The sequence below is a fragment of the Syngnathus leptorhynchus genome, chromosome 9 (assembly GCF_054491065.1).
Source record: "Syngnathus leptorhynchus isolate UIUO chromosome 9, UIUO_Slep, whole genome shotgun sequence".
Classification (NCBI taxonomy): Eukaryota; Metazoa; Chordata; class Actinopteri; order Syngnathiformes; family Syngnathidae; genus Syngnathus; species Syngnathus leptorhynchus.
Window position 1 is genome coordinate 14069493 of NC_141203.1, and position 22442 is coordinate 14091934.

A 22442-nucleotide genomic window follows, 5' to 3' on the forward strand; every position below is an offset into this window, starting at 1 on the left:
AAGTCCTGGGTTGGGTCCTGAGGAACGCCTACCGCTCTGCTTTTGAACACGACAGAATCACTCCATGACGCAATATCAATGATTCTCCCAGCGTGTTCAAACGATGCCCTGTCACACACAGGTGGGCTAATTCCGGAAGAGGCCACTTTCCACAACAATTCCGTCAAAGCTGCCAAAAGAGCCTTTGACGCACTTCTTTGAAAAATAAACGCGCAAATGAAAAGCAATGGATGAAGTATTTGTAAAAGTCCGAGAATAGAAGCAAATCCTTCATCGTCAATAACATTGCGACAGTCGTCGTGCCATCATTTCCAGTGGAGTTGCGTGTGACGTCATCGGAAGGCGACTGTCGGAGCAGTTGTCAAATGAACTAAAAATGTTGACTTGCAAACGTAAATGAGTACAGCTTATGTTGAGAAGGTGGTGTGTGTTTTTTTGTCCCCATTAAAATGACTTTAAAGAGGAAACGTTTTACCTATCACAGCAGTCGATGACACGTCAAGAGCTAGCCCAAGCAACGTCCTACCGCGCTCGTGTCAGCGTCGAACTCCAAAAGGCGGCGGAAAGCTCGTTGAAGCGATGTGCATGCATGCTCGGCCTTGGCCGGGCAGACGGCGGCAGGCACACGGGTGCCACAAGCCTTGGTCTGTCCGGGCACTCAAGTTAACAAGGCAAACAGATGACTGAATCGTCAGTTGTCAGGATGGCCGAGCGGTCTAAGGCGCCAGACTCAAGGTTCGCACCTTCTCGTCGACGGGAATTCTGGTCTCCGAATGGAGGCGTGGGTTCGAATCCCACTTCTGACAAGAGTTTTTTGTCGTCTGGGCTCTTTTAGTGTTTCTTTCAACCTTTCAAGTAGCCGCCTCCAAATACACGGCGGAAACCTTTTGCTTCATGACAATTGCATTTTCTTTCAAGTCTGCTTCAATTCGAATACAGTATGTACATTATAAACAGCACGTGTAGCCCTGTTTTTAAAAAGAAAATATTGATCAGTTTAATATTTATGATATAAATCATTCAATTTACAACCATTTATGTGGTCTGTTTTTCATTCAAAATGACCATGACGAGTCTTACGGTTTGACTGTTAGTTGCACCGACGGTTGGCGTCCGCTAGATGGCAGCCTAGAAAGAGGAAACAACACCCAAGCACACCGACGTGTCCTAGCTGAAGTTCAACTGCTCACGCTGCGCCAGCCAACCTAATGCTACATCCAGTATGTCTGTCCACTGAGTATTTCTTTGGCTTTGGGCTCCAAGAAGCTTCGAGTTGAAGCGTGATGACAGCTCCACACAGAGCAGGAAGTGGATCTCGTGGTTGCTTGCGACCACCTGTGCCACGCCATTCATTGGAGATCAGTGACACACATTGAAACAAGTTGTCAAATGCTAGAGCACGGACCTGAGCGGTCAAGTTGGCCCACAAACTCTTTCATGTCCGTGGTGATGCCGTCAAGCGTCTTCTGACCCAAGTGAAGTGTGAGTGAGGAGTTCCTTTGTTTTTCTTATTTGCAGTTTTCTGATTGTACAGTATATGATGACATGAGCGGTCTTGGGGGTCTTTGAAGGTTTGGACAGTCTGTCTGGACAATTGTGCCGATCTGTGTTTGTGTGTGTGTGTGTGTGTGTGGGGGGGGGGGGACACTTTGGTTCTGGCCAGAGGAGCAGCTCTTTTTGGAACATTCCAATGTGTCAGCAGGCTGGGGGGGGGGTCAAGAGTGGGTCAGGGGGCCATGGTAGTCAATCCGGCTACTACCTGCTCAACGCGTTATCCAGGAGGCCTTGGAGGGTGCGACAAGTGGCGGGGCGGTGCCACCTTAGCTGGCTCCCACTCCATGAAGACCCCTCCTGCTCTAGAATTCCAACTTTTGTGTGTGTGTGTGTGTGGGGGGGGGGGGGGGTGCTCAAACTAGCATATAGACCCCAAATGGTATCAGGACAAAGAGAGTGTAAGCAACCTTTGGTCCTTAACCACGCTAGGCGCTGCAACATTTCAGTCTTCAGGTCACACCAGAATGCCTGCAAACCTTTGGGTCCGCCTCTCGAACGTTTTGCCGCACAGGAAGCGTCGCGTGGGCTTGCTCTTTTCTCAGAACTCGCTCTCCTTGGCCGATCGATGTCTTTGCGTCTCCCTCGGTGGAACCGAGCGAGGGCCCTTGTTAGCGCCTCGCTCGCTCGCTCGCTCGGCCAGGCGGGCTGGACCCCTCCCGTCCCCCTCCGCCGCTCCCCCCTCCCTCCCTCCCCACGTCCTCGCTGTCAGCGCGACAACAATGGCGCAGCATTAGCATGCTAATGAGGCCGACAGGTGGCCAGTAGACGTCTCAATTAAGAGCAAAGTTAAGCGACAGCACTTTTGGGCCATTTCTCACGCAACAAATGACCGCATGCGCGCGTGAGTGACAGGTCGCAGGAAGTGAGACGGACGTGGCTAACGAGCGCGTTGAAGGGTGGCCTGGCCTGGCCTGGCCTGGTCTCTGGTTGTGTTGGGGGCCGCCACCAAGTGGAGCGAGCGTCCAAATGAGGCGCCGGCGCTGTCCGTCTCCCTTCTCCCTCGCTGTCCAAAAGTCTCAAATTGTGTCATGACAGAATTTTGGACAGAAAACACTTTTTGCCACAAACGTATGGCATTGGCGTCATTTTCAACTGCGCGCAAAAAAACAAAGTACACAAAGATGATTTGGGAGCAAGCTCAACTGTCAACTGTTGCTTTCTCTCAGAAAGGACTTTGTTGTCCTTGCTTTTGATTATCATTTTAACGTCTGCTTTTCTTGTCTTGTCATGTGCGCCTGTGTGTGTGTGTGTGTATGTGTTTATTGTTCAGGACAATAAAGATGTAACACAACATGCTAATCACTTTGTAGCCACCACCAATTTACTGCTAATCCGCGGGGCCGTGTTCTCTGGACTGTGAAAATGGGGGCGTGTGTGTGTGTGTGTGTGTTTGTGCGCGCGTAACGTGCGTCACGCCGAGAGTTAATGGGGTGGGCGTTGGACAAACGGGGTTATGTTATGTTGTCGCGCACAATCGGCGACAGCGGCACTGGACGCGCACAAAAAAATGTGTGTGAAAGCTGGCTGGCCGCCCCCCCCCCCCCCTCATGAATATGCTAATCTTGTTTTAGCATAGCTCGTTAATTAATGAGCCACAATGGCCCGCTTCTCGGTCTCGCCGTCGGTCTCGCCCTGGTTGCGGCCTGCACGCTGACACCGAGGGAGCAAACTTGGAGTGTCGTCAGCGCGGGCTGTGCCGAGCGTGGGCCGGGTATTAACCTACATAACGCCGAGCGACAACAAAAGCCGTGGTCGTGAGGACAAGGCTTTTGCTGTCCTCCTTGGTTAGCCTCATGCTACAAAGCGTTTTTTGGCGGCCAGCTCCGACTTTGCGTCCGTCCGTTGGCTTTTGCCAGCGTCGACGCTCGCCCCGCTAACCGCTGGTCTTAACCCTTAGCCATAGATTGGCCACTTTGACAACGTTGCCTTTGCTTGCTCTTTGACCCCACGGCAACCCCGGCGCCAAAGCACCCCGCGTGACCTCGCGCTCCACAATAGCCATGTTAGCATAAAAGGACAGTCGGCGCATTTCATCCCATGCTCTGTTAAAACTCTTTGATTTGGGATGAGGTGGTGGTGGTGGTGGTGGTGGTGGTGGTGGTGGCGGCGGCGTTATCAATGGAAGATGAGCTGAGTGGCGTGCTTTTATCGGCTTGGCAGTTTGAATGCAAAATTTTGCCTTTGTCCTTGAAAGTAGAGCTGTGATGAGAGTCATCGCTTAGCAGTGGTTTAGCATTAGCACACGCATCTTCATGTGGCAGTGGCGGCGTGGCCCACGATGTGGGTATGGTGAAGGCCAAGGCAGCAAGTGTGTCGCTGTGCTGGTGCAGATAATTGGAGTTTAGCAAATGTCCGTGTGCTCATTAGGACCTGGCGACACCAGCCAGGCAGCCCCACGAGCCCCCCGCCTGCCTCATTAGAAGAGGCGGGCGACACTACCCCTCTTGCCTGTCTTATTAGCGCTTGCCCGCTAACGCCTAATCAAGTTCTTCCTACTTGATTTTGTTCCATTTTGAAGTAAGTTTGGGGGCTCCTTTTCCTTCCTTGCCCATCATTCAAATGGCAATACAAATACTTAGTGTTTGCTTCATAGCATTCTTTGACACTCCTTTTTATATTCATAGCATATTATTCACTTTTGTAGCTTATTTGGAGCAATTTACGTATTTCTTCACAGTCTGGATTTGCCCCCCCAATTTGCACATGATTGGTGCTGATTGTTTTGTGGCTTCTGTGCTTGTTTGCTTCATGACATGCGACATCTACAAATCACCATTGGCATTCTTCATATTTGGAGCGCGAGATGGGCTCCAATTTGGTCTGAAATGCAGATGTGTGCGCATGCCAAATACAAACAGACTTTTAGCTACGTAGAAGGAGGCTGGCTGGCTGGCTGGCTGGCTGGCTGGCTGGCTGGCTGGCTGGCTGGCTGGCTGGCTGGCTGGCTGGCTGGCTGGCCGGCTGGCTGGCTGGCTGGCTGGCCGGCCGGCCGGCGGCTGGCTGGCCGGTCGGCTGGCTGGTCGGCTGGCTGGCTGGAGACGCATATTGGCAACAGCTGCCACGTAGCCAGCGTGTGCAGGTGAAAGCGAGCAGTGGACCTTTAATTAGGAACAACAAGTGTCTTTTGTGGTGTGTGCGCTTCCACTTCAGAGTGCTCCAGACTTGGAGGACCCCCCTCCAGGCCCCCCCACCACCACAACACAAGTCAGGTCCTCCAGTCAATTGTCTGCGGGCAGCAGAGGTGAGGAATGGCGACAAGACGGCAGGCCTCTAAATCACGGCTTTTTTTTTTTTTTTTTTTTTACAGTGGTGGTGGTGGGTGGGGGGGGTCTCCTAGTAGGTGGTCATCGCTGACCCGCACTCACCCGGCATCCTGTGGCCTTTCTCTGCAGCCTTGTCGCTAAGACCTCCCTGCTAATTAGCCCCCCAGGAGGCGCCAAACGCGTCCGTGTGACTCCGCCGTAGGCCGAGACGCCATTCAGGACGCCCCCCTACACCGCCGCCCCTCTACATTTCATCACCGCCCCCCGGTTTTGTCTCGCTGTCTCCGTCCATCAATCTTGCCATTAGCGGAAACAGGCGGGACCGCCCCTTTACAGGACCCCCACCCCCCCACCCCAGTCTCATTAACCCCACCTGTTGCTGGCCACCGATGCCGGCCCTGCCTCCTGAGCGAGTGGGGGGGGGGGGGGGGGCAGCACTTTGGGTGGTATGTTTCCTGCGGGGCCCCCCTGTGTTCAGGCGGGTCCACGGGAACTTGTTTTACAACAGGGGAGGGGCCGGCCTCAATGGGCCGATGATGTGAACCCCTTTGGCGCTCAACCTACCCTTGACAACAACGGCCTTTCTGCCAAAGAAAAAAATGCAGCCGCTGCTCCCACGGGCCGGTTAAGCTCGGTATCGGACCCAGCGTGGGACGGAGGGAGGCAGATCGGCGTCCGACGAGGCGGGTCGGCAGCCGGGATAGGTCCGCCTCCTCCGAGTTGTCATGCTTTAATATTTCTCCTCCGTTGCCCATGATTGACCTCAATGGATGGCGGCGCCATCCTGGTCAAATGCTTTCCCGCGTGCTTGTACATGCACGTGTGTGTTTTGTGAGTGAGTGAGCGAGCGCGTCGCCGCATGAACTTGCGAGCGGCAACGATGTGAAACGGGATTAGCGCCTCTCCGTTAGCATGCGGGTTCTTTCAGGCCTTGAATAGCCGCGTGAATGTATTCATGCCCACGCTGCTTTGTATGTGCCCCCCCCCCCACGCCCGCCCGCCCCCGTGACCCCGTAGGATCAGAGACCAGGTTGTCGAAACATTTGTAGCATTTGGCGAAAGCAAATCTCTGCCTGTTGAATTGAGGCGAGGAGCGCCGAGGAACAAAGTGGGCCCCCCCCCGATCCTCCTCAGCTCAGCCCCCTGTCCTCCCCTCCCTTATCCCACCCAGCGGCGCAAATCCTCTCTTTCTGTGGCGGCGTGAAGAATGGGGCGAGCTAGCCCAGCCAGCGCCATTCAATTTGTCAGGCCGTCCATCCAAAGAGCTTGTAAGCTCCCCATTGGCACGGGAAGCCGTCCGGGCCCTGCCTGCCACTTAATTAGCTCCTAATAGTCGCCGTCCTCACAAAGCCGCCGCTGCCCCCCGCCGCCGTCCCGGACTCTAAAGAGCCGGCGTATGGTTTTCCAGCGCCGTCGCCGGGAGGACGGGCAAGAAAGCAAAGAGGCAGATTCCCTTTTGGTCGTGCGTCTTCCCTTTCTGGGCAACGGGAGCGGCCCATCCATCCATCCATCCACCCACCCAAAGGTCCAACTTGACTTATATGAGGGTCTGCACCCCAGATAAGGGACGAAAACCTCGGACTTGAAACCGGGAGCGAAACCTTCGACTCAGCTCATGGCGAGCCCTAGACCCAAACCAAGGTGCCAGACCTGAATCTTGACTCGATGGCAAGTTGAACTAAATGCAAAAAATGAGAAAGCGTGATGACGTTGGCAAGATAAAGCCCGAAGGCCTCCCTCCGTTGCAAAGGCCGTGGCGCGACGTGCAAGTATGAAGGTAGCCCCAAGAGGGCGCTGCACACGAGCGCAGCGCAGCGCAGCGCACCCTCACAAGTGGACGCAAAATGCACGGGAATGAAGATGCGCGCGCGTCACTCTTCGCGAGTGAGTTTGTTCTTTAAGAAATCCCTTCAGGCACGCTACTAGCGAAGACTTGTGGAACATCTCCATTTATTTTTGCAGTCATGCATGGCGACAACGAGGCGAGCGAGCGAGGTCCTCCTCGTCAATGAAGGAGGAGGAGGACCTTCCCCAAGCAGCAAGAAAACGCGATGCATCAAATAATTGGCCTTATAGAAGACGACGTCCAATTGATGACAGCCACAAACCTGAAAGCTAGGCGGCAAAAGGCCCACCTCCTCCTGCTGGGAGCTCCTCTTGCTCCTCCTTTTGCTCCTCCTCCTGCGCCTCTTCGTCGTCGTCCTCCTTTTCGTGTCTTCGTACACTTTGCGTTTCTCTTAACAAGCCCCGCCTTTCCTCAAGGCACTTGATTGTAGGAACACAGTGAGTGGCGAGTGTTGTTCGCCCCCCCTTGTATAAAAGGCGCCAAGCCCCGGCGGCGCGCCACTGGTGCGGCAGCCCCAGCGCGTGGAAGGACGTCGTCCACGTGGTCCACGTCCAGCGTAGACGACGTCACGTCACGTCACGTCACGTCAATCGGATTTTGCGCCTCATTTTGCCCTTTTGGATCTTTTTGGGAACTTGGCCCCAAAACAAGTGACGGTAGGTTTGAGCGACGTTTGGCCCTCTGGCCGCCCGCCCGCCCGCTGGCCGTGGCCAGCCGGCCGGCCTCGGCCTCGGCCTATGAATGTAGTCTATGTTTGCCGTGCGTGGCGCTGCAACCAACTCGGATTGCCAAACGTGCACGCGTTACATGGTCGCCCACAGCCGCATGCAGGAGCCTCACAAAAAAAGTAGCGACTATGTTGACATTTTGTTGCTCGCGTGACTAGATCCGCTGCAATCCCCATGCAAATCAACTCTCGTCTGCATCCAAAGTGCGGATGGATGCGCGCACAAAGCACGCATGATGCCGTCAGCAAAATATCATTTCCTTATGAATCTTACATTGTAGACTCTGGCTCCAAAATGAGGGTTCAAGAAGCTTCCTATAGGGTTGTTTTGCACGAGCCGTTTTTTGGCTACAAAACAACTGAAATTTTTATACAAAACCTTCTTGACTCAGTCCATTTTTTTTTACGCTAGACGAGACGATCATTGGGTACAAAACAACTCCAAAAATGTTTTTCTTTTTTTTCTTTTTGCAAAACCTTCCTGGCTCGGTCCATTTTTCTTACACAAGACGAGAGCCGTTTTTTGGATACAAAACAACTCAACCATTTTTTTTTTAAATTGCCAAACCTTCCTGGGTCAGTTTATTTTTTTACGCCGTTAGAAGGCTGTAAGAAACGTTTTATAAGTAAATAAGCAAATTGCTTGGGCAACGCTGACACGAGTTCAAGTCGGCGTCGTGTTGCGCGTACCACGAGAGAGATGCATCGGGCGCGCGCGCTTGCGTGACAACTCGCTTGCTTGCTTGTTTTTTTCGCAACTGGCGTCGATCGGAAAGCGGATCAAATGTTTTCTGTTGGAGATGAATTTCTAATTGGTTGAAACTTGTTGTCCTCTTGTAAAACTTAATAAAGTGCACGCATGCAACGAACAGCGTGGCGTCGTCATCCGTTGCCACATTTCAAAACCAGATGAGCACCAAAAACAAAAAGCTCTTTTGAGTTTGTTATGAACAATAATAAAATACATAAGCTGGAGAAATCATCGATGGCTTGCGCAACATTTTCTGCACATCGACGAGTGTGCATCTTTGTGACGGACGTCATGTGCTGTTTGGCCAGGTGCAGGTGCGCGCAGGATGGAGTCGGACGCGAGCCGCGTGTCGTCGTCGCCGGAAGCGGACGCCGCCTACCTGTCCACGCTGCGCCGTTCCGCGCACGGCTTCCCGGGCACCGTGTCATCCACGCAGGGCGACTCGCCCACGGGGGGGCCGCCTCCCCGACACCACCGGCTCCGCTGCCATGACGACGACGACGAGGACGACGACGACGACGACGCGGACGAGGCGGACGGGCTTTCGGCGGCGGCGCGCGCGGCCTCCAAGAAGGCCGAGCGCAAGCTGCTGTCGGAGCACGAGCTGCAGTCCATCCGACTGAAGATCAACAGCCGCGAGCGCAAGCGCATGCACGACCTGAACGTGGCCATGGACGGCCTCCGCGAGGTCATGCCCTACGCGCACGGGCCGTCCGTGCGCAAGCTCTCCAAGATCGCCACCTTGCTGCTGGCCAGGAACTACATCCTCATGCTCAGCTCCTCGCTGGACGAGATGAAGCGGCTGCTGGCTGATATTTACGGCGGCGGCGCGGGAGCCGGGCCGGGGCCGGTGGCGACTGCGGGAGCGGGAGCCGCCGCCGCCGCCGCCGCCGCTGCCGCCGCGCACCACGCTTCCTTAGCGCACGCGCACCCGGTGTCCCTGCAGCAGGCGACTGGGCCGCCGCACGGCGCGCACCACCCGCTGCTGGCGCCGCCGCCTCCTTCCGCCAGGGCCCCGCACGGACTCCTCAAGGCCCCGCCGCCCGCTTACCAGCACTGGGGGGTGGCCGCCGCCGGGATGCCGTGCCCGTGCAGCATGTGCAGCGCGGTGCCGCGCCTGCACGGGGTGGACGGCAACAAGTGAAGGCGCGCACGTGGGAAAACTGACTTGATGTAAATAGTTGTACAGCATACGCGCACGCGCTCCCTCTTTTCCTTTGTGAATACTTGTGCGAATATTTATTGACATATTCATGTGACTCCACTCAAGGAAAATAAAGCCTGCAAACAGACTGGCCTTCATGTCGACTTTGTTGGTTTCGGAGCAAATGTGTGTGTGTGTGTGTGTGTGTGTGTGTGTATGTGTGTGTGTGTGTGTGTGTGTGTGTACGTGTGTGTGTGTGTGTGTGTGTGTGTGCCAAAACAATTCTCGAAAAGCTACATTTCCGCCACATTTATCAACTTGACATTGTCAGTTCAGTTTGCAACAATTTGACACATTAATGATCGGTCCTCGCCTTTTTCTTCATCGCGTCAGGTGAACAAAAAAAAACTTGGCTTTGTTTTTGGCAAATGAGTATTTCCACGCACGTCAACGGCAGGCGTGCAATGCTGCTATGCGTGCACGCGTGGTTCGCTCTCGTTTCATCCAATTGGAACGCCTTCTCATTCCGCGTAGTGTGGCAAAATCCTTGTTGTTGCATTTACAAGAACTCCGAGACGAAATTGAATGATGTTCGTAAAATCCTCATGAAGTCAAGATTGTCAAATAATCATATGGATCAAATAACAGCAAAAATAACAAAAGTAGTAATAATACTAAGGATAACGCTCAATGGAATCATTATAATAATTATTATTATTATCATACAATTAATAATAATAATAATAATATGGTATAGTAATAGAAATGTGTTTTTTCAACATTGCCGCACGATGGTATTGCAGTATGTTCCTTTCAAAATAGGAAGAAGTAAATAAAAGCTCTCAACGTGCGATTTCAGCACGCTTTTGTTAAATTCTTGCCACCTCAACGTGTCCAAATTAGAAGCCAGTCACAATCGCAAATAAAAACCAAATAAAAAAAAAAGACCCAATTCTTTCACTAGGTTCTGAGTTGGCTTCTTCGTGTCACTTTTGTCACTTGCGGCCTTTTCAGCGATGCGATGCCATGCGATGCCATGCGATGCCATGCGATGCCATGCGATGCCATGCGATGCCATGCGATGCCATGCGATGCCATGCGATGCCATGCGATGCCATGCGATGCCATGCGATGCCATGCGATGCCATGCCGCCTGCCCGCCTGCCCGCCTGCCTGCCTGCCGTCAGTCCTTCTCGTTTGATAGAAAGGAAACACACACGCAATTTACTTCAACCGTGCACAGGTGAGATCTCCGAAGCTGCACGATACATTTGATTTCTTGATGGACTCTTTGAAGAATCGCTTCCAGATTCGAGGAGGGCCTTCTTCCGGTTTGCTCAGTGCTTCGCGTCCTCCCTCCGGTTGGTTGCTTGCGACTCGCGTGGCGTTGCAAAGCGACGACTCCACACGGCTGCATGCGATTATTCCTTGGCGAAAAGAACACAAGGGCAAAGAAAAGCCAAGTCAAGTCGGAGCGCGCTGAAGGATTTATTTGCCACTTTGGCTGCCAGCTCACTTGGTGGCTGCACGCTCGCAAAGAAAATCAAGTTGGGCTACAAACAAGAAGCGTCTTCGGTGAGTACGATGTCTTGAACGCCTTCTCCTCTTGTGGCAAGTGATTCGACAAGGCTTGTGCACAGAACCCATTCGGAGTTAATGAACGTCGTCACTGATGCATGGTGCAGGGCAAAGTTCGGCTGACTTGGTTGTGGTCGGAGTGCAAATGGTTGTGCGCGCGCTCGCACGACGATTCAAATGAAAATAAATCAGTAAATAAATTTCACCCCGACCGACCGACATTTAGCTGCGGTCGGCCGGCTCAATAGCTCTGCCACTCCGGAGACAGGGCGCATGCAGCGCGGCCTTCACTACATCGGGCCTCGGATCAAAACCAAGCGTCCAATCCAATTTGTTGATTTTCTGTGACGTGTCGTTCGTGCGCCGAGTTGCTCTTCGTTTATCCTCATTTTAAAAAAAATGGCGCGGGAGGTCTGAAAAAACCACAAACGCATCTAAAAGCAAAGACGTCAGCCCTTTTTTGTCTTTGTTTTCGACTGAAGATCCGCCCGCTCTCGGTGCGTGCGTGCGTGCGTGCGTGCACAGAGCAATTGTGGCGCGTGCTGAGCAAGGATGGCTTCCATGGGCCGCTCTCTTCCTGCCTCCCACGGGACGACGGGAAAAGCTGGGACAGTCGTGTCTTTTAGCGAGCAGGTGCACACGTGCTGCTGGTCCAAATAGATGCTGCTGCGTGCGCCCCCCATAAAGCCTTCAGTCTTTCCTGTGCCGGGTGCCTGGAAGCTGGGCGGCTGAGGGACACCGGCTTCTTTATTTGAAGCCATTGCAAGCAGGTGTTCCCTTTTTCCGTCCGTCCGTCCGTCCGCCCGCCGGATCCAACGTTAACGTCCCGCCTCGTTCACATTCATTGTCCGCCCGCCCGCGCACACACACGCACTCTATGTCCCACACGCGGGCACACAGGTGGCGTCCCTTCCTGTGCTGGCCGCTCGTCCTTGCGTCGTAGACAAGCCGCCTTGTGTTTGGAGTCGGACCTTGCAGTCCCCGTCCGTCGCGCGCATGCACGCACGCACGGCGGGGGCGGAGAGCGTGGGATGGAGGCGGCTTGTGTCAACGTCTCTTTTCGAGATGGGCCGCGTGCGTGCCGAGGACAGTTGTTGTTGGCCGAGCCTGCATGTCAAGTTTCACCTGAGCTGGTCCTCAACCAGTGTGTGCGCGTGCGTGCGTGCGCGCGTGCGTCCGTCTTTGTGTGTGTTGGGAGTGCCCTGCATGGAGGAAGTGCTGAATGGCAGTTTGTTGGTTGCCCTGGGGAGGGGGGGGGGGCGCGGTGCAGCGCTTGTCAGGAACGAGGGGTGGGGTCATTTAGCAGACTTTCCAGCACGTGAAAGGGGGATCACTTTCAGAGTCCTCACGAAGGAGCCAGAAGGTCCTGGGGAGGAGCACCCAACCAACCAAGCAACCATCCAACCAAGCGGTCGTCGTGGCCCCATCGCCACAGACAGCCAGCCCTTCTCTTCGCTCTTCTCTTGGCTCTTCTTTGCCGAAGATGAACGTTTTGAGCGACTCCAGGCTACGAGCCCCCCCGGAAGCCCACCGCGCCCCGGCGCAGGACCTGACCTCCGGCCCCTCTGCGTTGGCCTCCCGCCTCCGCACGCCAACGGGGGCTTCCGCCAGAGGGGGCTCCTCCAAGGCGGGCCGGGAACTAAGCGCCAAGGAGCAGCAGGAGCTGCGCAGGAAGATCAACAGCCGCGAGAGGAAGAGGATGCAGGACCTCAATGTGGCCATGGACGCCCTGAGGGAGGTCATGGTCCCCTACGCCTCCTCCGCCCCCTCCTCGGTGCCTCCTCGCCTGGCGGGCGCCTCTCCCGGACGCCGGCTCTCCAAGATCTCCACGCTGGTGCTGGCGCGCAACTACATCCTGCTCTTGGGCTCGTCGCTGCAGGAGATGCGTCGGCTCCTGGGCGAGCTCGGGGCGGGGTCGGGGCCCGGCCCCCGGCTGCTGCTGACCGGAGGTTGGCCCCTGGTCTCGGGCCCCGGGCGGCTACTCCTTGCCCGGGAGCCCTTCGCGGGCTCGAGAGCCTCGCCCCCTCTGCCCGCCGTCCTCAAGTGTCCCCCCCCGCTGTCCCCCGGGCCCCCGGAAAGCCCGCTGACCCCCGCGCAGTGGGGCTTGGGGCCTCCCCTGGGATCGTGCTTGCCCCCCTGCCCGTGCGTGGCCTGCGGGCTGCCCAGGTTTGTTCATCCGGCCCCGCCCGCCAGGTTCCCCAAGTGACGCTCGCCAGTCGCCCGCCCACAAAAGAACCAAGGAATGAAGATGGTGAGGAATTGTGTTGAGGCGACCTCTGAAGGGGAAACTTTGGGGCGGGCGTGGTCTTTGGCCCGCTCCAACTCGGAGGGCCCGCCCGACCCCCCAGCATGAAAAGACCAGTGTTGTAATGATGACGCCTTTTGATTCTTTGCTCTCTCGCTCTGTGTGTGTGACAACGCGTTCAAACGGACAGAAAAAGTGAGAAAAAGAAGGCTGGCCATCCCGACGAGCACTTGGTGGGGATTAAGGCCGCTGCGAGCGTGAGGCGCACAAAGGAGGCGCTGCACGCAATTAGGACAGATTATGGCAAATAAGGACGAGGGGGCGATCGGACGCTCCGTCATGTAACGTGCATTTGCATAAAGCTGCTTCGTGCGGGATTAGTTACCTTGTGACTTGCTCCACTTGCCTACCTTTTATCCCCCCCCTCATCTTGAGAGCCCCCCCCCCCCCCCTAAGAGGGTGTCGCTTTCTACTGCCGGCTGCTCTCATTGTTGCAGCGTCGCGGGGGTCTGCTCGCGCTTTGTCTTGCCACTTTAACTCATCTCGCGCGCACACACGCACGAAGTGAAATCTTTCCACAGCAAATGCCCTCTGCTCAAATCGACGCATATTTCGAAGCCGCAAAAATGTCGCACCATCAAATAGAAACGCAAACAAGAGCGTCGATCGATCGAGAAATGAAAATGAGCAAAAGGGATACACTCATAAAACATTTAAAGACAGTCGAGAAAGGAAAGCAAAAGCTGCAAGGCGTTCAAATATCATCGCGAAGTTGCATCATGACGTCACGGCACGCGATGACGTCACGATAGTGAGCCATGATGCGGGCTTCACACACGCTCCATAGAAAAGTCAAGGGCAAAGTCAAAGTTCAAAATGGTGCATGTGCATGCTGTGCACGTGATGTTTGAATGTGTGTGTGTGTGTGTGTGTGTGTGTGTGTGTGTGTGTGTGTGTGTGTGTGTGTGCGTGTGTTTTCCTTCATTTTTTTTTTAGGCTGTGCATCAGTAAAGCACACAAACACGCTTTTGCTTCTGGACCCATCTGACCCATCCATCTGCTCACACACACACACACACACACACACACACACACACACACACACACACACACACACACACACACACTCAAGTCAAGGGCAAACGTGTATGCATGTGTGTGAGGTCTGGACCGGAGCCACAAGACTTCAATGTGCGTCCCGAAGCCCCCCGTCCCTCACACACTTACACACGTACACACACAATACCTGTCCGGTGGTCTCTTTGCTGACCAGCAAAAAGTCAACACGTCAAGCCAAGGGCATTACGCGAGCGTGTGTGCGCGAGCGCGTCCTTCGGGAACACGAGGGCGGGTCAACGTTGGAAGACGACGCCGTGCGTTCTTTTGCCGTGATGTCATGGACCGTGTGTGCGTGTGCGCAGGTGCCGTGGCGGCTCCTCGTTAGCATACATTAGCATGTGTCAAAGTCTTCCCGAGCGTCTTTGCTTCTTGGACCGCCGCCCGCCCGCCCGCCCGCTCGCTCGCTGGCGTGCACGGCTCAGGGCCCTGTTGGCGACGGGCGGGCGCGCACGTGAGCGGCCTACCAAGTTAACACGCGGGCGGGCTAAAAAAGTGCACCTTGGCTCCCAATGAGATACGACGCCATGGCCGCAATTGTGCTTTTGTGTCTCAATAAAGTTTGCCGCTCTGCTCCAAACTTGTGGCGTTGTTTTTGTGAGGGTCTGCTTTTGTCTCCTACCCCCACCCCCGACCGGTCGGCGGCCCCCCGCAGGCCCAAACAGACGTGCGTTTAGCGAGCCGCTGTCGTCCTTCCGGGAGTCTTGTCGCGCTCACGCTGCGCGACACGTCGGCGCCGAGGCTGGCCTAATGCCGTCGCCGGTGTTTAATCAGGAGGGCGATGAGCGGAGCCGGACCATCTGGAGCGGCGCCGGCTCCTCAAGGAGGCCTCACGCCCGCCCGGCTTTTGACGCAAACAAGGTCAACGCGGCCACGCGGGACTAGCGCGCCGCGCCGGGACGCGAGTCGGGGGCACTCGGCGCTATCGATCACGAGCGTGTTCCGCTCTCCTTTTGGATGCATTTGTCTTTTTATTTTCTTTGCTTACTTCTTTGACCTTGCCGGGGCACCAACTGCCATTTTGCCCGGGCACGCCAGAGACAAAGGTCAGCGCAGAGCGTCTGGCTGTCAAAGGCGCTCATTGCGCATTGACGGCGCCGCCGCTAGCATCTGCCGGCGTCTGGATGCCGACGGGCCCGCTCCGTCCTGCTTTGGCTGGTGCGCAAAACGAGCGTCCGCTTCCTTCAGGCCGCCGAGCAATTAGCTGTCCCGAGGCCTGCCGGGAGCGGGCGCGGCCCGGCATCGGGGGCTTTGATGGCTAATTTCCCTCAGGAGGGTGCACGCGCTCGTCACCGTATCCTTTAATGAGGCAACGACGCTCCCAGCGGCTCATTTAGCCAGTCGCCTCGCTCGCGCTGACATTCGCACGCAATTAGCGTGAGAGACAATGGCACGCTCAACCCGTGCTGCCTTTTGGCCTTGACTTCAATGGCGACTGTGCGTTGTGCGCTCTTTGTTTGCACGAAGCAAAGGGCCAAAGTGCACGAGGATGCTGGCCGACGCCACGTTGCGTGATGTCATTGGGCTTGCATCATGCAGACGACCCCCCCCCCCCCCCCCCCCCAAACCGGTGCCAGTCAGCACGTCCAGCTGCGCCACACAAAACGACAAAGAGAGACTTGTGCGGCCAGCGTGCCGTCACCGTGCGCGTGTGCGCGTGCGGGCGCACGCTGGCGTTTGTTACTGAGCTGCGGTTGTTATTCCGACTTGACCCCCGCCGCACGGGCCAAATCTGAAGAACAGCTGTCAGCGCCACGCAGCATGTCAAACGCTCTCGGGCTTGATGTCGGCATGTGTCAGGTGACCTCGCTCGCATATGTGCCGTTGTCACAAGTCCCCCCCCCCCCCCCCCCGGGAAAACTCCCGCCCACCGCCGCACACCTGAGCAGGTCTCGTGAGTTTGTGCATCCTCATTAGCAAATATCTTTCTTGCGTTTGTTAATTGTGTCCTTCTCCACGAGCAGGCCCCTCCCTGGATCCCCCTCCCGCTCCCTAACAGCCACTAATTGTCATCATAAGGAAGCGAGGCCTGTCACAACTGGAGAACAGCCGGCGGGTTTGGGCCGTCAATGTACACAGTCTCGAGCGTTCCCGAGGGCCAAAAGAGCGCCCCGAGAGAGAGGATGAAGGCAAAGTGCAAGTGTAGCTCATGAGTGAGCGCGGGATGAGGAGAAGGAAAAGTCCAACTGTGGCTTGTGATGATGCCAAATCTTCCCTTCTGGATGATCACACACACACACACACACACACACACACACACACACACACACACACACACACACACACAAACACACACACACACACACACACACACACACACACACACACACACACACACACGTGCAGGCTACCCTGGACGTTCTTTGGCAATCAGCACCTTTCTGGCATACGTTCAATGGTTCCACCGAGAAGGCGGCCTCCTGGTGGTGACTATTGGCATGGCGAGCGAGTATTGAAGAGAAAGAAGTGGGAAAATAGAAGAAAACAACAACGGAGCCATCCATCCGTTTGCTAAGCCCCAAATGCTGTCAAATGTGGCTGTGACCTTGAGTTCTTCCCGTCTTGGTTCTCATCGAGGTGCTATTCTCTCTTTGGCGCGTAGCGCCACCTACTGTGCGGAAATGCGGTCTATTCAAGTCAGCCTGCCGTTGGAGCAAACACAAGCGACTCGCAGTCGCAGGCAACACCTGCTCCGTTCTTGTAATTATTCAGAAATCCTTTGAACTTTATAAAATACAACTTTTCTTTGTCTTTACCGAAATACCGAAATAAACCCTTTCCCCATTTTAAAGTCGAGTCCCTGCGGAGTCATCCAGTCATGTAATGGGCTCAATGGAGACAACACTGCCCTCTCGCGGATAAAGGAGGGATGGCCTTTCAACGCCTGAATATCTGAGACACACCGATGCGTGTATTTGTGGATGCATATCTTCAAACTATATATATATATATATATATATATATATATATATATATATATATATATATATATATATGATATATATATATGATATATATGATATATATAGGTATGTATGATATATTATATATATTTTTTTTTTTTGGGGGGGTAGATCTGAAAAAGACGTGGCAATCACAAAGATGTATTTTCTTGATTTAAAAAAAGTCCGAATGTTATGAAAAGTCATTAATAATGCAACGGAAAACACACTTGAATTCGTCAACAATATACGGGCCTCTCTCCTCAGGGGATGAAGACGCTCCTGGAGGAGAAGACGACGATAATGTTGTGTTGTCGTCCATGGTGACACAGAAGCTCTCTCACCCCCCCCCCCCCCCCCCCCCCCCCCACACACACACACACACACACACACGCTCTCAGACAGGCAGGCAGGCAGGCGCTTTTGAAGTGACCATGAACGGGGGTTCTGGTTCAACTCGGCTGGCGTGGCTCAGCTGGCGGCAGAGGTCCAAGGTGGGCCACGAGGCGGATGGCGGCGTCCGGGACGGCTCGGATCCCCGCGTCACCACGTGAGTAGCAAGCAAATGAAAAGCAAGGTTCTTTCATGGAAAGGAGTGCTCGGTTTGCCTCCAGCTGGACCAGTTGGGTGGTGGACCCGGCCGAGCGGTTCTACTACGTTTGGCTGCAGCTCATGGTTCTGCCCGTTGTCTACAACTGGGTGGTCATCATCCTCAGGTAGGAAATGGCTATTTCGGAGGCGGCTCGGGGACAAATGAGCGAGGTGTTTGTGTGCGGCACCAGGACCTGCTTCCCGTCCATCGCGCTGGGCTACCTGGCCGTGTGGCTCACCCTGGACGCCGTGTCCGATCTGATGTACGCCGCCGACATGATGGTCGCCCTGCGCTCGGGTGGGTACGTCGCGCGCGGCTCAACGTGGGATCCCCCGTGTGCTTCTTTGCGTTAGAGACGTTTGTCTGTGATTATTATGTGCGTTTTTTAGCTAAGCGTGTTCGTGTAACGTGGATATAACAGGAACTACATCCCAGGCTGGGATGAGGAGTGTAGCCGTCTCCTGAGGGAACATCAGAGAGCTAGCTCTAGAGAAGAGGAGGACGCAACGGCAGCAGCACTGCTCAAAAAGCTGGACTTCTCCCGCAAGGCGAGATGGACAGAAGTCGTTGAATCAATTAACTTCACCCATTCCAGCCGGAAGGCGTGGCAGACCATCAACCAGCTCACAGGCAGAAATACATCAGCCCACAGATGCCCAGTCACTGCAAATGCAATCGCCTCCCAGCTCCTGAAGAATGGCCGCTTCCCGGAAGCAGACAAAGACCTTGCACGACTGATATCGCGTGAGGTGTCTTGTACCTTAAGAGCGGCCAGCGTCGATTCCAATCTCTCGGGACCCTTTACAGCAGAGGAATTCAGTGAGGCCATGAGTAAGCTAAAGCCGGGCAAATCCCCGGGCCGTGACAATATCCACCCGGAGTTTGTCATCCACCAGGGCCCAACAACATCTAGTTGGCTTAGAGCCTTCTTCACATCATGCTACCGGAGACTAAAGCTCCCAAAGATCTGGCGTAGGGCCTCTGTGATAGCTCTGTTGAAGCCAAATAAAGATGCGAAGGACCCCAAGTCATACAGGCCCATCTCACTGCTGTGCGCCCCATTTAAGATCCTGGAAATATTGATAGAAAGGCGTATAGAGCCAGTGGTGGACCCACAGCTCCCACCGGAACAAGCTGGTTTCCGACGAGGAAGGTCAACAGCAGACCAGGTTACCCTACTCTCTCAGGACATAGAGAACAGCTTCCAGGATAAGGAGAAAGCTGGAGTGGTATACCTGGACCTAACTGCCGCATACGACACAGTTTGGCACCGGGGACTCCATCTGAAACTGCTGAGGACCGTACCGGACCGGCACATGGTGCAGTTCATCATGGAGACGCTTTCCAACCGTAGCTTTACTCTCCAAACCAGCAGTGGGCAGTGCAGTAGGCTCCGAAGACTGAGGAGCGGGGTACCGCAAGGGTCAGTTCTCTCACCAATCCTATTTAACATCTATATATACGATCTACCGGACACAGCGTCCAGAAAGTATGGCTATGCAGACGACCTTGCCATCATGCTGAGCCGACCAACATGGAAGGCGACGGAAGACGGCCTGAATGAAGATATGCGCACCATGGTAGCATACCTTCGAAAGTGGCGTCTCCAGCTCAGCCTTGAAAAGACTGTTGCTGCGTCATACCATCTTTGCACCAGGGAAGCAAGGAGAGAACTTGCAGTGAGCATTGAGGGCAAACGCCTGGAGGTTCAACGAGCCCCAAAGTACCTCGGCGTGCGTCTGGATCGGACCCTATCCTTCAAACAACACCTTGACGATCTGAAGGCAAAGGTGACATCCAGGGTTGCACTGATCCGCCGCCTTGTTGGAACAACGTGGGGAGCCTCTGCTAAGACCTTGCGGATTTCTACTCAAGCGCTGGTCTTCTCTGCAGCCGAGTACTGTGCCCCAGTTTGGAACAGAAGCCCCCACGCCAAAAAGGTGGATGCGGCAATCAACAACGCCCTCCGAATAATAACAGGATGCCTGAAGCCCACCCCCGTGTCTCTCTTACCTGTCCTTGCGGGACTAGCGCCAGCAAACCTTTGCCGCGAGGCTGCCACCCTCGTTCTCGCCAGAAAGGCAAAAAATAACAACTGGCACATCCTGCATAGCACCACAACAACTCCAGCTCCACCAAGCAGACTCAAGAGGCGCCACGCCTACAACATTGTAGCACAAGAGATGCTCAAATCCATCCCCGACGACATCTCCAGAGATGCCTGGCTGGCAGCAGCTTGGAAGCAGGAGTGGGAGGCAGCTGGTCCTTCCCTCATGCACCGTTACATCTGGGATCCAGGAGACGGCGCCATGGGAGGAGACGAACTACCTCGCCAGCAGTGGACCACACTTAACCGTTTAAGATCGGGTGTTGGGCGCTTCAACGCATCCATGCGACAGTGGGGACTGGCGGATAGTGCAGCTTGCAAGTGCGGAGACCCCGAGCAGACGGCCGATCACATCATCAACACCTGCCCCCTATATAGACCACCGTCGGAGGCCGGCCTCTTTGACCTGGGACAAGAGATGCTGGCGTGGCTCCACGACACTAAGTTGGAGCTCTGATGTTACACGAAAGAAAGAAGAAGCTAAGCGTGGCGCAAGAACCCTCACGCGGTGGCTGCGTTTTCCATCCAGGCTACCTGGAGCAGGGCGTCCTGGTTCGAGACGTGGCTCGTCTGAAGCGGCGCTACCTGGGCTCCAAGCGCTTCTTACGGGACCTGGCGTCGCTGCTGCCGACGGACTTGTTCTACCTGGTCTTTGGCGTCCAGGCGGCCACGGTGAGGATCAACCGTCTGCTTCGTACGCCGCGGCTCAACGAGGCCCTGGACCGCACGGAGACCAGGACCTCGTACCCCAACACCTTCCGCATCGCCAAGCTGATGGTCTACATCTTTGTGCTGATCCACTGGAACGCCTGCCTGTACTTTGCGCTCTCCGACCACATCGGCTTCGGCAGCGACGGCTGGGTTTACCCCAACGCCTCCCTCCCGGCGTTCGCGTCCACCCGCCGCCAGTACTTGTACTGCTTCTGGTTCTCGGCGCAGATCTTCACCACGGTGGGCGACACGCCGCTGCCCCGTCAGGAGGAGGCCTTCCTCTTCATGATCGCCGACCTGCTCATCGCCGTGCTGGTCTTTGCGTCCATCGTGGGCAACGTGGGCAACGTCATCACCAGCCTGAGGAACCGCGACCACGTCTTTTTCCCCAATCACGAGCTGGTAAGCCGGGAGGTTCCGTCGACGACGCGTCGCTTGGCAGCTAGCGTACCGGCTAGCTTTGTGTCCAAACCGTTGGGCCGTTAGGTGAAGGCCTACCTGCGCAGCCACCACATCAGCAAGGAGCTGCGTCAGCGCATCGACAACTGGTACCAGCACCTGCACATCAACAAGAAAATCATGCGGGAGAATGAGATTCTGCAGCAGTTGCCGCTCCACCTCAGAACCGAGATCGCCGTCAGCGTGCACTTGCCGACCCTCTCCAAGGTCACCATCTTTCAAAGCTGCGAGAAGAGCCTCCTGGAGGAGCTGGTGCTCAAGCTAACGCCGCAGGTCAGCCGCCACCGCGCGCGTGTCTCGGTGCTCAGTGTTGGGATGACCAGTGTGGTGGCGTATGTGATGATGATGATGATGATGATGCTGATGCAGGTGTTCAGTCCAGGGGAGTACGTGTGCAGGAAGGGCGACGTGGGCCACGAGATGTACATCATCAAAGAAGGCAAGCTGGCCGTGGTGGCCGACGACGGCGTCGCCCACTTTGCCGTGCTCGGCCAAGGAAACTTCTTTGGGGAAATCAGCATCCTCAACATCAAAGGTCAGCCCCTCTGCCCGCCGCGGCGCAGCCACGCCCTTTCTCATTGCCACCTTCACGCCCTAGGCAACAAGTCGGGCAATCGGCGCACAGCCAACATCCGAAGCGTCGGATATTCGGACCTGTTCAGCCTGTCCAAAGAGGACCTGACGGACGTACTGTCAGAGTACCCGGCTGCCAAGCGCCACCTGGAGGAGAAGGGCCGTCAGATCCTGACCAAGATGGGCATGCTCGACGACGGCCGGGGGGCGGCGGAGGCGGTGGGCGGCGCCCAGCAAGTGGGGACCAAGATCGGCGCGCTGGAGAGCGTCCTGGAGGCCCTGCAAACCAAACTGGCTCGCCTCATGGCGGAGGCCGAGTCCAGTAACCGCAAGATGGAGGCCCGCGTGGCTCTCCTGGAGTGGGAGCTGGAGGCCCGGACCGGGCGGCCGCACGGCGGAGAGCGGCGAGGCGACGGAGAGGAGCCCGCTAAGGAGAGAGAGGAGGCCCAAGGCCAGGAAGCCGAGGAGGGAAACGGCACCGAGAGCAGCCAAGATCACGTGATGGATGGCGAGTGACTCGAATCACGTGACGCTCTTTGGATTCTACATGCAAGCTGGTGTGAAAGTGCAATATAAAGAAAGATGTATTGTTTAGACATGACTGAAGCCTAAACTGTATGCTCTCCACGCAGGAAAGAACAGAAATGTAACTTGTGTAACTGATGTAACTCACATCAGTAAGAAGAAAATTCAGCATTGTTTTGTGATGCGGCAGCGACACCCTTCCGTAAAAGTTGAATAAAGCCCCTTCCAGATTTGGATTGTGGCCAGCCACCACGGTCAGGTCAAGCGCAGAGCAAACCTGCCTGCGGCGAGCCCTTTAAACGACGTCAG

The 22442-nt window shown here is 55.4% G+C and overlaps 3 protein-coding genes and 1 non-coding gene across 8 annotated transcripts; all 4 read left to right on the top strand.

The window, feature by feature from the left end:
* The first annotated feature begins 697 nt into the window (after nucleotides 1-697).
* On the top strand, nucleotides 698-806 carry trnal-caa (transfer RNA leucine (anticodon CAA)). Its single transcript has 2 exons — nucleotides 698-735; nucleotides 761-806. It is a non-coding gene; the product is annotated as a tRNA-Leu (tRNA).
* A 335-nt stretch (nucleotides 807-1141) lies between these two features.
* olig2 (oligodendrocyte lineage transcription factor 2) lies at nucleotides 1142-9420 on the top strand. Of its 4 annotated transcripts, none has more exons than XM_085920378.1 (2): nucleotides 1142-1482; nucleotides 8450-9420. In XM_085920378.1, the coding sequence occupies exon 2, from the start codon at nucleotides 8467-8469 to the stop codon at nucleotides 9283-9285; it is 819 nt and encodes a 272-aa protein (XP_085776504.1). In that variant the 5' UTR covers nucleotides 1142-1482; nucleotides 8450-8466; the 3' UTR covers nucleotides 9286-9420. The 4 variants fall into 4 exon arrangements, with proteins under 4 accessions (XP_085776504.1, XP_085776506.1, XP_085776505.1 ...); XM_085920380.1 differs by having other exon boundaries at nucleotides 8456-9420; XM_085920379.1 differs by lacking the exon at nucleotides 1142-1482 and adding an exon at nucleotides 7181-7319.
* Nucleotides 9421-12346: 2926 nt separating this feature from the next.
* On the top strand, nucleotides 12347-13069 carry olig1 (oligodendrocyte transcription factor 1). Its single transcript, XM_085921090.1, has one exon. It carries the CDS (start codon nucleotides 12347-12349, stop codon nucleotides 13067-13069), a length of 723 nt encoding a protein of 240 aa, XP_085777216.1.
* Nucleotides 13070-17583: 4514 nt separating this feature from the next.
* On the top strand, nucleotides 17584-22149 carry cnga4 (cyclic nucleotide gated channel subunit alpha 4). Of its 2 annotated transcripts, XM_085920377.1 has the most exons (8): nucleotides 17584-17716; nucleotides 17781-17882; nucleotides 17949-18059; nucleotides 20395-20680; nucleotides 20805-20978; nucleotides 21063-21308; nucleotides 21405-21570; nucleotides 21634-22149. In XM_085920377.1, the coding sequence occupies exons 1-8, from the start codon at nucleotides 17601-17603 to the stop codon at nucleotides 22122-22124; spliced, it is 1692 nt and encodes a 563-aa protein (XP_085776503.1). In that variant the 5' UTR covers nucleotides 17584-17600; the 3' UTR covers nucleotides 22125-22149. The 2 variants fall into 2 exon arrangements, with proteins under 2 accessions (XP_085776503.1, XP_085776502.1); XM_085920376.1 differs by having other exon boundaries at nucleotides 17949-18055; nucleotides 20395-20978.
* The last annotated feature ends 293 nt before the right edge of the window (nucleotides 22150-22442 follow it).

What these genes read in the sequence shown, in the direction of transcription:
- olig2 (XM_085920378.1), top strand. Translation starts at nt 8,467, where the DNA reads ATGGAGTCGGACGCGAGCCGCGTGTCGTCGTCGCCGGAAGCGGACGCC.
- olig1 (XM_085921090.1), top strand. Translation starts at nt 12,347, where the DNA reads ATGAACGTTTTGAGCGACTCCAGGCTACGAGCCCCCCCGGAAGCCCAC.
- cnga4 (XM_085920376.1), top strand. Translation starts at nt 17,601, where the DNA reads ATGAACGGGGGTTCTGGTTCAACTCGGCTGGCGTGGCTCAGCTGGCGG. An exon ending in TCGGATCCCCGCGTCACCAC is followed by an intron (nt 17,717 to 17,780) that starts GTGAGTAGCAAG and finishes GTTTGCCTCCAG; the next exon opens with CTGGACCAGTTGGGTGGTGG. An exon ending in CAGCATCCTCAACATCAAAG is followed by an intron (nt 21,571 to 21,633) that starts GTCAGCCCCTCT and finishes TTCACGCCCTAG; the next exon opens with GCAACAAGTCGGGCAATCGG.